The sequence below is a fragment of the Orbicella faveolata genome, unplaced genomic scaffold (assembly GCF_042242905.1).
Source record: "Orbicella faveolata isolate gen_17 unplaced genomic scaffold, um_ofav_v1 contig_2, whole genome shotgun sequence".
Lineage (NCBI taxonomy): Eukaryota > Metazoa > Cnidaria > Anthozoa > Scleractinia > Merulinidae > Orbicella > Orbicella faveolata.
The window spans coordinates 2,407,667-2,421,720 of NW_028301547.1; the positions used below are offsets into that span (position 1 = coordinate 2,407,667).

The following is a 14,054-nucleotide window of genomic DNA, read 5'->3' on the forward strand; positions in this document are numbered from 1 at the left end:
GCCTTTTGGCGTTCGTGAAAACTGTTGCAGCATCTCGGCACAAAAGACCACGAAATAAATCTTTGTCAAGGTTTGTTGACAATTGAAAACACCGACTCGGACTTGAAAGAGCGCGCGCTGCACTATGCAAATGAGCTACTGAATGTACGCGTCAGACTTTCCTCTCAAAAACTTTTGCAAACTCGCCAAGCAAACAGAAACCATAAGAAACTATCAAAAACAGGGTATGGTTATGATTAACATTTTTTGGGAAACTCACAAATCAACTCGATACCAGAGTAAAGAGTTTTCTTACATAACTTTTCTTCACAAAACAAACGAAAAACTGACGCGTACAACTAGCGCGAGCAGATATTATTCATTCACAGCGCGAAAAAAAATAAAAAAACTCACCTTTTCCATTAGCTCAGAGCATAAAACTACATATAAGAGTCCTGGTTCTTATTCCCTGCCTTATTCCCTACCATCGCTGTGAAAAATCTGCAAGAGAATCTCGCAGCTCTCACCATTTGATCACTCAACGTGACAACATCCGCGCGAGAGCCCCCGACACGCGCGCGGATCCGCGCGGATATATGACGTCAGGATGGCGCAATTTGTTCTAAAAATAGAAAAATTGTCCCATATCATAGGTGCGCGCGGATCCCAAGACTTACGGTCTCCGTCCCCGATTATGGCTCCTGACTGCAATCATGCAGGAGTAGTGGACGGAGAAAGTACGACTTCAACCCTTAAATTTCAGTTCATCTAGAGTACAATATTATTTTGAGATTTTGTAAAATGGACTTATTTATGTAATAAATTGTATTCGTAAAACCTTTGTGAGACCATGCAGCTGATTCCTAAAATACGATTTGTTGCTCCGATTGGGCCAAACATTTTATTAGAAAGTGATAGGGCAGATAAAAAATCGTCCCGCTTTATTTCAGAAAATATATTACAAATCGGGCATCTTCCAAGCAATTTTTATTTTTATTTTTATTTTTTTTTCGCTTTATTTAAAACTAAAGCAAAAACTGGGACGGATAAATTGTAGCGTGTAAATTAGTCTTAAGGCTAAACAATCAATAACATATATAAACAATAGCCCCCCTTTGGCGCGAAAATATGCTCGGATATCGGTCCTTGGATATTATCTGTTTCGAGAAGCAAACAGTTTTCCGAGGGCGATGGTCGAAGGAAACTGGACGTTCGTTTCTCGGAACAGACAATGTCCATGGAAAAATATTCGAGCATATTTTCAGAGCCAGATAGAGGCTATTGTGTTTATTATCCTTCAAATATTTTTTGCAACACGCGCGATTTGACAATTGGGGAACATCACTCCGATACTGGGGCATATTCAGTCACGTGACTCGTTTAAACCAATCGCTTGCGAACGAAACACCATTTTTGAAGAAATTTGAAAATTCTTTTATCTTGTACTTGCTTGTGCAGTTTTGAGGGCATTTTCAGACACAACTTACAGTATATAAATCCATCATTGCTCTCCAATTCATACCATTACTAACGCCAACGCACCATAAGAGAATGGAAGTGCAGAGGTAAAGGGCTTGTGGGTAATTCTTCGGATGATTAAACAATGAGAAATCCTTCACTTTTTATAGCTAAATTCTCAATTTTGTTGCGGAAGAAATGTGAATTTACCATGATATCTTTGTTAAAATCCAGGAGTATCCGAATCTTAAAAGAGCATCATTTATAAAATCATAACCTGCTATGAACTTTTTATTCCATCTTATAACCAGTACGACTGGTGAAGGATCATTTCCTGTTGGTTGAAATCTGTGAGTGAGACTCCATGAATATGAAAAAAAGTAAATATAAACGGGGACCACCAATCAGGTTGATAAAATATAAAAAATGGCTGATGCATTTCTAGAGCTTTGATTGGTTTAAAAGCCGTTGTGTTTCAGTCCATGTTCAGTTATCTCCTCCCGGTCTTTTCTTTATAAAAAATTGGCACGAATTTCCAATGTTTATTGGTTGTTTTTCTTTTTCTTTTTTCTTTTTTTTTGGATAAAACAGTTATTACTCTTCTGCTTGGTGAATATATGATGATTTAAGTCAACTCATTAGTATCTAAATGCCTGAACTCGTTGTATAATTGATGTAAATACGTGACCAAATTGGTCAACCAGCAAAGGTTTGTTCATTTTAAAATTTAGTAAAGAAAACCAACTGCCAAGATAAGCTACGATACGAACACGGAAACACGTTCATCACTGTTTGGTGAAAAGTCAAAACCAAACTAGCATCAATTCGTGATCTTCTTGTTTTAAAAACGTAAAGTTCGCTACATTTGTATGAAATTAACACTACATCTAGAGTGGTGTTTAGCAGTTTAGATTAAGCCATTTTGAGCTCCAGTCAAATCTACATCGCATTAGGCAATCAGATGAGCAGTTCAAAACAAATTTAAGACAAAATTCCATCGTTTCAGTTCAGGGGCTTATAATTCAAAAACCGGCATGGTGAATTTTTGTTTTTTGTATTATCAAATTTTGATAAGCATGATAAGATGCAACTTTTGTTAAAAATCTGTACGTAGGGTGCAGAGCCACCTTAAAGTTTCGAAAATCTACGGTGGCTCTGAGCCCTATGTACAGAATTGTTTTAAGCTTTGCCAAAAGTTGCGTCTTATCATGCTTATCAAAATTTGATAGTATAAAAAATATTCACCCTGCCGTTTTTGAATTATAAGCCACTAAAGCTGTAATTAAGGGTGTTTTTAGCAGGTCATACTCTTCCTATGGTAATCTATTGTGTCACAAAAATGATAACAACGTGTTAGCAGATGATTGGGCAGTTTTTTGATACCAAGATTGTAGCATCAAGTGATTAACAGTGGTTATAACGACCCATCAAAATCTAAGTGCTGGAAACTGTTTTGAGCCACCTTAAAAGGCGGATATAAATCATCGAAAATAGCGTCATCACCTAGCCACTTAATGCAATCGAGTAAGGGACGCCTAATTAGACGAAAATAGTTTAAGACTCTTTACAGACCTGTAGCTCATGATTTCTTGCTAAAATATAAAAACTCAGTCTATAACTATAAGGAAAAGGAAATTTCGGGACAGTTTCTTTCATTTTGCTGCTATTACTTAGTTACAAGGCGGGATCGTATATCCCATCAAAATATTTGACTAAGTATCGTATTTTGATATCATGTTAAGACTTACAGGAAGTGTTTTTTTTTGCTTTTAGATGGTTTACAGTTTCGAAAACTGCGAGAGACAAAGTAATATTTGTAAATTAACTTTGCTAAAATTTATCTAATTTTTTCTCTCCTGTAAGTTTCCTAGTGGTCTGATGACGCCTTCAATGTATGATTTCTGTATGTTGTACAATTTAATGAACTCCTCTGGTTTATGTGCGACTTTAAAACTGTAAGGAATAAAACGTTTATAAATCAGCCGTATTTATTGATATTTATAAATTAATCAAGGCACAGGAGTTTGTAATGTTACAGTACGATTGTCAACAACTGCGTCATGTAATACCCGTCTAAAAATCTAAAAATCACACTTTTGCTATCCAAAACTTTCCTCGCTCTACGGACTGGAATTCAGGTCCCTCTTGCCTGCCATTAAACTAAGAAAATCTCCTGATTAATAGAATTTAAAGTAATAAAGAAAAAAATAAATGAAAATTTCAGTCTGGATTCGCAGAATTCTGTGGGTGCTATATAACAGCAAAACCACAGAATTAGAACTTATCGCACAGATAGTTCAGTAAATTTTAAAATAGATAAATCTTTAAAAGTCAAACTATTTTGGACTTCCGTTGTGTGTGATTCAGCTAAAATTATCTCCAGTGTAACTTGAGTAGTGTGATATCTCGTGCGTATATTTCAAAATGGAGCTATTTGATTGGCCCTTATCTTAAGATTCCTGTTCTCAGTTTACTACTGGAATTAAAGGAAGTAGTTGCTTAAAGCACTTCACAGCTATAACATCAGAAACGTTCCCACAATGTAAAGAATCGAATACGTTATCACAGAAACTCTAAAGTAACATACACGAGGAAGAAACGGTCTCCAAAATAAATTTGTAATTTTGGACAATCCCCGGTGTTTTCCCTTTCTAATTATTGCCTAGGCCTACAGCGCCAAATCAGGAGCGCTGAAAATTGTATTTAAGGGGAGAGTTATTCTGCTAGAAATCAGTTCAAAGTCTTGAAATCTTCTCCGAGAAGAACAGACAACATATATATACAAGTAAGTCTTGGAAAAAAAAGCTTCAATCTCATAAGAAAATAAGTCATGGAGATTTTTAAGGTAAGAATACGTTTTAGTTAATTGCTTACAACTTTACAGAAAGGTTTATCCAAAAGTCCATTTAATTTTGAAAACTAAAGGGACCACGTAACTGATTCAAACTAAATATGTTGGAAGTATATTCCAACTTTGTTTACATGGAGAAATTATTTTTAATCACAACTATTATAAAGGAGTTTAAAAACCAAAACTTCTCCACAAAGATCGTTCCTTAGTTCCAAGTTAACTGTTTGGTCTCAGGTATTAGAATATTAGTTCTCCTCACACGTTACTACAGATTTCTTCTAATGAGTGTCCTGTGAATTTGGCGTGAGATCAACACGATTTCATTTATTTGATAATTTTCTATATTCTCGTCACCTGCCTACTTAACAGTGTATTGATCTTGTATGGAGAGGTTAGATGTTGATCTTTCTTGGTAATGAATTAACTGTTAATCTTACGGTGCTATGTTTCCGCTCCCAGGTTATTGCAGTTATTCTTACTGTTTTTCTTCACCGCGGAAATGGCCGAGTTATCACATCAACCAGCAACGACAACATTGAAAGAATGCTTGATTTAGCTGAGGAAGAATTAAACACAGTCTTGAATGAGGCAAATGAGAATCCAACTGAACGAGAAGAGAATCCAGCTGATGTCCTTAGATTATCAAAACCAGATTCAACACGCCATGAAGCAGCACAGTCTCAGTTCAGTGATGATGTCCGCGGGGAATCTGCCAAAAAAGGTTCTGATAACGTGATTTTACCGATGAAAGCCAATCCTGTTTGGAAACACAAGAGGTCTCTTGATGACGAGCCTGAATGTTACACTGGCTACTACATAACTTACCCTGGACTCAACATAACATCCCCTAAGTGTAGCCCTGTTGCGCTATATACTGCTTGTTCTGGTTCGATGGCAAACCACGGCAACAAGAGGAAATGTGAGCCATCACATTACGAGTATTATCCTCACTACAATGTTACAATTCCGACAAAATGCTCATGCGCTCGGTGAACTGATAAATCATGAATGTATTGAACACTGCGTCAGGAACAAAAGGATATTTAAATTATTGACCGGCAAAGATTACTCAAAACTGTAACGGTTTAAGTGTATTTAAGGATATTTATAAGAAAATTATTAGAGACAGTAGAAGCTAAGCTTCTGTGGCATTGTCTTAAACGAAACATTAGCGAGGAAAATAAACACTGTTTTTAGGAAATGTTCATGATACCATTTTATTATTCTGCATAAGTATAACGCTCAGTACGACAGGGTCTCCTCAGTCGACCTTGTTGTAATCTACCTTGTTGCAATCGCTAGCTTAGACACTACAATATTGCTAAGACTTTATTCATTCTCAAAAAAAGAAAACTAAAGTTCTAAAAAAAAAAAGAACTAAATCGGCAGATTTGGGCTTTGAAAATTGAGGGATGCCAAGAATGTGAGTTTTAACAGTGTTTCTTTTCTTCTTTATTCATTTACAAATAAACATAAAGTTATGTACACTGCAAAGAACAGAGAATAAATATTAAAATTATGTACATTAAATGACAGTTGATGCTGCAGTTTGTACAGTATTTAACATTGATTACGCAGCGTCTAGAATGTAAAGCTATATAGCTTCACATTTCAGTTTTCTAAGAATGCGAGTTTTATTGAACTTTTGTAAAAAAAATTGTCATGATCAGTTTAAAGTATTCAATTAATAAATCATTTTACAGTGAAATTAATTCTCTATCTGTTCTTACTTAAACTGTACTCAATAAGAAAAGGCCAAGTGTCAGACTCTACTATGGGGATTGGGGGAGAAGTAACAAAATCGCAGTTACTTTCAATGTTTGTGCACGGTAAACATGAAGAAGTGAAGAAAGCAGGCTATAGTTAACAATGAATCACCAACCAAGTTTTAATGTGCATGCAGAGATGGATGTTATTTAGCAAGCATGGCAAGAAGATGGTGGCCAAATTGGAACATAAACCGTAAGTACATGTAGGCTAAGGTGGAAATTTTCAGGGTGTTATTGAATATAAGGAAGAATTTACTTGGTCAGTTACGGGATAGAGGGAAATAAACATTAGCCTGAATAGCAGGCGTAAAATGCGGGAAACGGGACGGGAAAAATGCGAGAGACCATGTCTTGCCACATATTCAAGCACCGACAACAGAGTTAAAACACGACGCGCCGCGGTATATTTTTGACGGACATGGAAGTGTTCAGAAATGGGTAAAACAAGGAAAAATGAAATAGTAAAGGTCTTATGCCAACAGACCCTTTGCATAAATGGCAGCAATACTTGTACATCCTAAGCATCAGAGAAATAACCAAGGTCTCGGTAAGGGCTATCAGCCACAGCCTTCGGCCTCGGCTGATAACCCCTACCTCGACCTTAATTTTCCTGGATATCACAAAAATCTCATCCAATAATTGTTTATAATGTCAGAGTCATCCCGGAAATAAGCGATCATGATATGGTACTCTTTGAAGTAAACAAGAAAAAACCACCCAAACGTACATAAGGAAGAGAGCAGATAACACACGCATAAAGAAAGAACTGCAAGAATTTGCAGATAACTTCGAAGCAATGAAGAGCAAATCCGTGGATACAAAGTGGAACTTGTTTCAACAACGGCTGACTAGCATATTGGATTCTTGCATACCGCACAAGTTCACTACTTAACGCCATAATATATCGTGATTCAGTCGTAGTTTGCGTGGACAGACCAGGATAAAGCAAAGGTTATTCAACAGGGCAAAGAAATCTGGAAGCCAGTCTGACCGAATTAGTTCAGTTTGGAAAGGAAACAATTACACAAGAACTTGAATAGGTCCAGAGACAATAATCTTTCTGATTTTCTCGATGAATCCATGAAACGAAACCCAAAGGCTTTGTGGTCACACATCAATAAACTAGGAAAAGAGGGCACAGATATCCAAGACCTTAAAGTTGGTAACTTGATTAGGAGGTCATGGCTCACTACTTAACTGGTTCGAATCGTGCCTAGCACAGCGTACCCAATCAGTAGTAATCAAGGGGGATCATCTGCTTCTGTAGTCACGGCATCCGGCGTTCCCCCAGGGAACGGTCTTGGGACCGTTACTGTTCTTAATGCATTTAAATGATTTACCTGGTGGTCTTAACTCTACGGTTAGACTTTTTGCTGATGATGCATTGTTATATGGAATAATCTGTTGTGATGAAGATCGATGCAGCTGATCTTCAGGATAATTTATTTACATTGGAAGTCTGGCAACAAAAGTGGAACATGGAATTCAACCCTTCAAAGAGCAAGATCATGTGCCTTGCAACAAAAGAGATCCACCAAAGCGGGAATATGTATTCTGTGGACAAATTCTTAAAGAAGTGAATTCTCACCCTTATCTGGCCATTGGAGTAATGCTTGACAACAAAATGAGGTGGTCCCCATACACTGATGAGATCTCATCAAAGTGCCAATAAAGTCTTGGGACTTGTTTTAGACGCAATCTGTGCAACTGTGCAAAGGCGGTGAAAGAAACCGCGTACACGACTCTTGTGAGACCAAAGCTCCAGTATGCTTGTAGTGCATGGGACTCGCACCACCAGAAAGATAAAGCCGCTCTAGAAATAGTACAGAGAAAAGCTGCTCGCTTTGTCACAGGAAATTGCGATCGATTAGCGAGCGTGACGGAAATGTTGCAAGATTTAAAGTGGGATACACTTGAAACAATGTCGCTTGCGAACAGGCTCACGCTGGAGCACAAGCGCGCGCGGCCTCTTCACCAGACTCCTTCCCGCCGGATCGCTTTGCCCTTCGCCGCTCGCGCTCGTGACTCAAAGGTGAGCCTGCTCGCAGATTAGAAACAATGAGAAGACACACGAGGCTGTCCGTTTTGTATAAGATGTGCCATAATTTCTTATACAGGAAATGGGAGGACTATTTGATTCCAAATAGAGAAGGGAGAACACGGGGACGCCATGACTTTAAGTTTGTTGTACCGAAAGTACACAAGGATGTTTTTAGATTTTCTTTCTTTCAAAGGACGATGGCTGAATGGAACAAACTCCCGAAAGAAACTGTTCCAGTCAATCTCTCCCTATTTTTAAAAGTAAACTTTGTAAGGTTATTTTTAATTGCAGTTTTTATTAGTTTTATTTGTAGTTTTAGTTTTTATTATCATTTTAATGTTTCAGAGTTGGCGTGATGTCCTCTGGATGTCGCCGACGTTATAATATTTAGATTTAGATTTAGAACTTACGGTAAGGCAATAGGATTTGCTTCACCACGCAATATCAATAATTTCGATGTCATCGAAAATGGCGGAGGCTAACTAAGTTCCTTTAAGATCAGATATTCAAACACCGTCACAGCTAGGTTTTCTTTTGTTTTAACTTGATGAATTATTAAACAGTTTAAGAGCCATGTGTCCTTCACGTTCAGGAAAATGGGTTCGCATTTTCGTAAGTATGAATTAGAAGTGAAGAGCTTTCATGTCCATTCTGGGGGTTCAATCAGCGAAAACAAAATGCAAAGATGCAACCTTTTTATCACTCTCTTTGCTATTTTAAACGTCCCTGATTTTTGTCTAAGAATCATGTGACACTAATTAATTGAGGCGACTGTTTTTCTTTTTTTAACTTTTCTAAAAGAAACCTTTCACCGAAATTGTCTACCTTTGTTGTGCTAAGAGTTATGTAATTCAAAGCGCAAGCAAAATCCTCGGCTTCTGCTCTTTGGGTTATTATTTTTTGAAGCATTGCTGATTGACGGGTGTCAACAATTGCAGTCAATAATCACACGGCCTAATCGCTTCCATTGAGGCCGTTTGTTCCACCCCAAGAAAAAAATGGATTCGTGAGAAAACAAGCAACAAAATGTTATATTGGATTTATTACGTCAGAAAACTTAACGTTCTCAAAACACAGGGAAAAAAACGCCAAAATATAAGCCAACTTCGTTTTCGGCCGTGCAACCCGATCGGCTCGAAAAGGCTTGGAGGAGAATATTTCACAGTTTTAGGAAGTTTAGATAATTTAAGAGTAGCTCTCTGTTCTTTAACTGAATTTTGCACGTCATATAACTCCTTGCTATAAGACTCAGCAAAAAATGATTCGGTGGGAGTGTTGCGTTTTGTTGTGGAAGTGGATTGGAAAACTCCATTTGACAATTGTAATTCTACACCAACCACCAAACCACTTAGCCGGAATAATTTTCAGTTCCCACAAGTCTTCCTTATACTAAGTTGAATGGCTTAATTCATGCTAAAATAGATTGTCTGTCATTCTTTTAAATCACACTTGAAATTTGAGCGCTAAACAAGAATTTTATCGCGGTAAACTCGCCCGAGACAGACATCTCAGTCTTATGACAACGCCTTCTGGACGGAAATATTCCTCCAGTTTTCGGTTTATAGAGTACAAGAGCAACAAATTCATTAGTCAAAAAATTGCACAGAGTAGCACATTTTAAAAATCTCATATACATACGCATATATTTTAAACTGACATGAGGTTCGACTAAATAAAAAAGTTGTTACAAGTGCTAAAACAGTTCGTAACCTTAACAAGTTCTATGGAGATGCGTTTCTGACCAAACAACAGCGAACTGAAGATACTTTTCTTAAACTGCAGTTTCCATTGATTCATACAAGTGGCAATGTGTTCTCGAAATTGAACGATGAGGACGAGTTGACATAAGCTTAACTCAGCTCAAGACGGATCTTGAACAACTTTTGATAAAACATTAAAGGCAAGGGGGAAAGTCGATCGAACAACCGAGAAAAAAAAAACAATTTCTTGCCGTACATGAAAAATACAGTGGAAGACGAAAAACACTACAAATATAAAAACAACATGCAGCTGTCTATGTCTTTGATGTTAACGAAATGGACTGGTAAAAAGATGAACAAAGATGAAGCAAAGCTGGCGCCAACTATCGACATCTGTCAATTACGGTTGCAAAGCCTTTCAAAAATGTCAAAACTTCAAAAGGGCAGCTTTCGGCGCTTCTGATGACAGCGCTCAGTTCTTTGCGCGAAGAAGAAAGACCTTTTCTGTTTATGTTTTCCTGTAGAAAAGCGCAAAATTCGAATAAACCGTACACGCCTATTTACGGTTGACATGATCTGACTTGTAGACGAAAGTAAAAAAATTCTGCCCTGTTTAGAAAAAACTTCGTGAGTTTTGCACATTCGCTTTCAGCTCGTAAAGTAACAGAAAACCGGCACCATCTTGTACTTAGCTTTATAAAAAATTAGTTGTGGATCTGGTTTGCGTTTTTTTTTCTTTTGCCATCAGAATTCTCCATACGGTGGAACCTCGATTTAACGAATCTCTATTTAACAAAGTCCTGGGTTTAACGAAGTCATGGGTATAACGAATGGTATTCTTTGCTCTAGTGATAGTAAAATATATGGAAAAGAACTCCGGCTGTGATGTAACGAAAACTCGTTATAGCGAACATATTTTGAGGGTCGCTTGGCCCTTCGTTATATCGAGATTCCACAGTATTGTGAAACTTTAGAAACGTGGGTATGTTTAAAACACGAAATGGCGAAATGACGAATTGGGACTACGAGTACTGAAGCGTCAATGTGGTTGTGATACAGGTGTCTGTGAGGATAACACTGTTATTGACAGCTAACCACTATCGAGACAGTGATATTTAGGCTAACCAGAGCGCTATTTAGGCTAACCGTAGTGCCATTTCACCATTTTGCTGTTCCGTCTTTTAGACACGCTCTAGAATTGTCGGAACCTTTCTCTGATTAGCTCTTCGCAAGTGACGTCAATAACAAGTTAATTCAAAGCGTGGGTCCACATGTTAAGCGTGTGACATGCCGTGAGCCCAAGACGTTTAATAATCGCTTTCTAAAACCGTGGAACATGACCGCACTGCACTCCGCGATATGCTGTTCTTGCGTTAGAAATTAGTAAGACACACTGGGCTACCAAAAGCACCTTCTACCACCCATAGCATTGGAATTATTAAGGATTAATAAAGCGTGTTTGCTACTTACTATAGTCCAAGATAACAATTTCAAAGTAAAGATCCAAGAACTTTTGTCGCCCTACAAATAGGAATTCAAACTTCCTTTGCAGCAAACCGCTTCATTCATTTCAAAACACTGCCTTCTCAGCTAACCATTTTGAGTTAAAAAAAAAACCTTAAAGTAGAAATCTAGTTAACAACATGTTCCGCCTGTCATAACGCGGAATTCTTCGCGCCTTCCGCCATGTAAGTGAATGAAAGCAACAAAGTTGCGAACCACAGCAAGCACTCTATTCGTATTCAACATTTCCAACAAACGTTAATTAAAAAAACTATAAAGGAAAACTGGTTGCCCCAAATGTCCAGAATTGGCTCGGAGAACAGGACAACTATGCTAAGAGAACAATAATATTGTTATTCGGTCAGGTACGTACAGAACACGCGCCTAACCACGCTGTTTTATTTGTCCGGAAAACATGCACGAATAAGTGGACAACGGCCACAAATAATTCAGTTTCAACAAAGTTTATTTTCAACTTATTCTTTAAATGTTTAAGAAGTGGATGCTTAAAGTCTTCGCTAATGTTACTGATTCCCAATTTTTGCACCATAAAATCTTAGGTTAAAGATGCCGTTTTGTAGTTTTTGAAGAGTGTAAGATGTTCTTCAGAATCACTTTGAGTTATAATTATGCATTTTCCAGACGGAAGTTTTCATTATCGCATCAATCGGGTAATTTGAGAATAGTCGACAAATGTGTTAAGAGTGAAATTAAACTATTTTGGACTTTTTTTGCGTGGGATTCTACTCAAAACACCCTCACTGTAACCTGAGCCTCTTAGCCAAATGCTCCAAACTAGAGCAATTTTAAAGGCCGTTGATCAAAATCCCCAGTCAAAATCATACTTTCTTAGTTCTGGAAAGTTAGTGCAAACAGTCCTTCATATCTTGAACATTACAAAACTCAATACAATGCTAGATATCAGCTACTTTATCAGCAAAACTACACAGGAACTAGTTATAAATAGGAATAAAATGGTGTGCAGAATAAATTTGATGAAGGAATGACATTAATAATAAATGATGCGGAACGTAACTAGTTTCCTTCTTTGGCTACTTAATTATGCGTGAAATGAGGACATGCCTGTGAAAATCCTATTTAAGGGGACAACAGACGGGCAGCAAATAGGGTGCACTAGCTAGTTGTGAGCGCTTTTAAAAGTCTGGTAAAAACACAAGCTCAAAAGAAATAAGTCATGGAGATTGTTAAGGTAACGCTGTTTTTTGGCTGTTGATGACAAACTGAATGACGATAAATGTACCAACTGTTTTAGCTTTAACAAATATCTTTTTAACTTTTCCAAGCAATAAGGAGGTTATGTATTAAGTAATTGATTCAGATCAATTGCGTTGGAAAACATTTTACAACTAAATTTACACTAAATGTCTCCGGTTTAGTGAGTAGGTCCAAAAAAATCATTAAAGTCTGAAATATAAGATTTTTTCCTAATTTACAAGTAACTGTTTGGTTCCAGGTCCAAGAATACCAAATCTCCTTGCAGGGCGTCATAGATTTCCTCCAATGAGAGTTCTGAGAATTTGGTTTTAGATCAACACGATTTCATTTACTTGATGATTTTCTCAATTCTCATCTCCTGTTTACTTGAAAATATATTGAGCTTGTAAAGAGAAGTTACGAATCGATCTTGGTAATTAAGAGACAGTTAATCTCACGGTGTTGTTTTTTTATTTTCAACACTTGACTACTTAACAGTGTATTGATCTTGTAAAGAGAGGTTAGGTGTTGATCATCAACACCTAATGATGATCTTTCTTGTTGATTAATTAACAGTTAATCTAACAGTGTTGTTTTTTCGGCTCGCAGGTTATTGCAGTTATTCTTGCTGTTTTTCTTCACCACGGAAATGGCCGAGCTATCACATCAACCAGCAACGACAACATTGAAAGAATGCTTGATTTAGCTGAGGAAGAATTAAACACAGTCTTGAATGAGACAAACGAGAATCTAACTGGACGAGAAGAGAATTCAGCTGATGTCCTTAGATTATCAAAAACAGATTCATCAGGCCATAAAGCTATACAGTTTCAGTTCAGTGACGATGTCAGCGGTAAATCTATCATCAAAGGCTCTGATAAAGTGATCCTAGCGATGGAAGCCAGTCATGTTTGGCCACATAAGAGACAGCCTCTTGATGACGAACCTGAATGTTACACTGGCGTCTACAAGACGATAACCCTGAAGCATGCTGGACTCATAACATACCCTGAGTGTAGGGAGGTTGCACGATTTACTGCTTGTTCTAGTTCGATGGCAAACTCCGGTAACAAGAGGAAATGTGCGCCGTCAAATTATGTAGCTTATGACAATAAGCCAATTCCGACAAAATGCTCATGTGCTTCGTGAACTGATGAACCACGATTTAAATTTAACACTGCCTCAGAGCACGCGGATATTTATATTATTTACCGCCTAATATTTATTTATTTATTTATAATTGTAACACTTTAAGAGTATTTAAGGATATTTATTAGAAAATTAAATGCTGTTAGCGGTGAATCCGCTAACAAAGGTTCTGATCAGTTATCTTCTCCCGCATAACGTCTTGACCAAGGCAAACCGTCACACTGGTAAAACTAACCCAATGGTTATCTCGCAACATACCCCGAATGTAGAAAATTTGCCTAGTTGCGTTCGACAGAATCGAACGCAGTTGTAATTGGGTAATGGAGGAAAATCGAGTTTTCCTGTATGTATCTTTCTGTGGACACCAATTTGACCCCTCCACTGAAAAT

The 14,054-nt window shown here is 37.5% G+C and overlaps 2 protein-coding genes across 2 annotated transcripts; both read left to right on the forward strand.

The window, feature by feature from the left end:
- The first annotated feature begins 4,267 nt into the window (after positions 1-4,267).
- Positions 4,268-5,670, forward strand: LOC149111605 (uncharacterized). The gene is made up of 2 exons (XM_089290527.1): positions 4,268-4,282; positions 4,748-5,670. The coding sequence occupies exons 1-2, from the start codon at positions 4,268-4,270 to the stop codon at positions 5,279-5,281; spliced, it is 549 nt and encodes a 182-aa protein (XP_089146653.1). The 3' UTR covers positions 5,282-5,670.
- Positions 5,671-12,441: 6,771 nt separating this feature from the next.
- Positions 12,442-13,835, forward strand: LOC149111606 (uncharacterized). The gene is made up of 2 exons (XM_089290192.1): positions 12,442-12,511; positions 13,126-13,835. Exons 1-2 carry the CDS (start codon positions 12,497-12,499, stop codon positions 13,663-13,665), a joined length of 555 nt encoding a protein of 184 aa, XP_089146318.1. The 5' UTR covers positions 12,442-12,496; the 3' UTR covers positions 13,666-13,835.
- Positions 13,836-14,054: the final 219 nt, after the last annotated feature.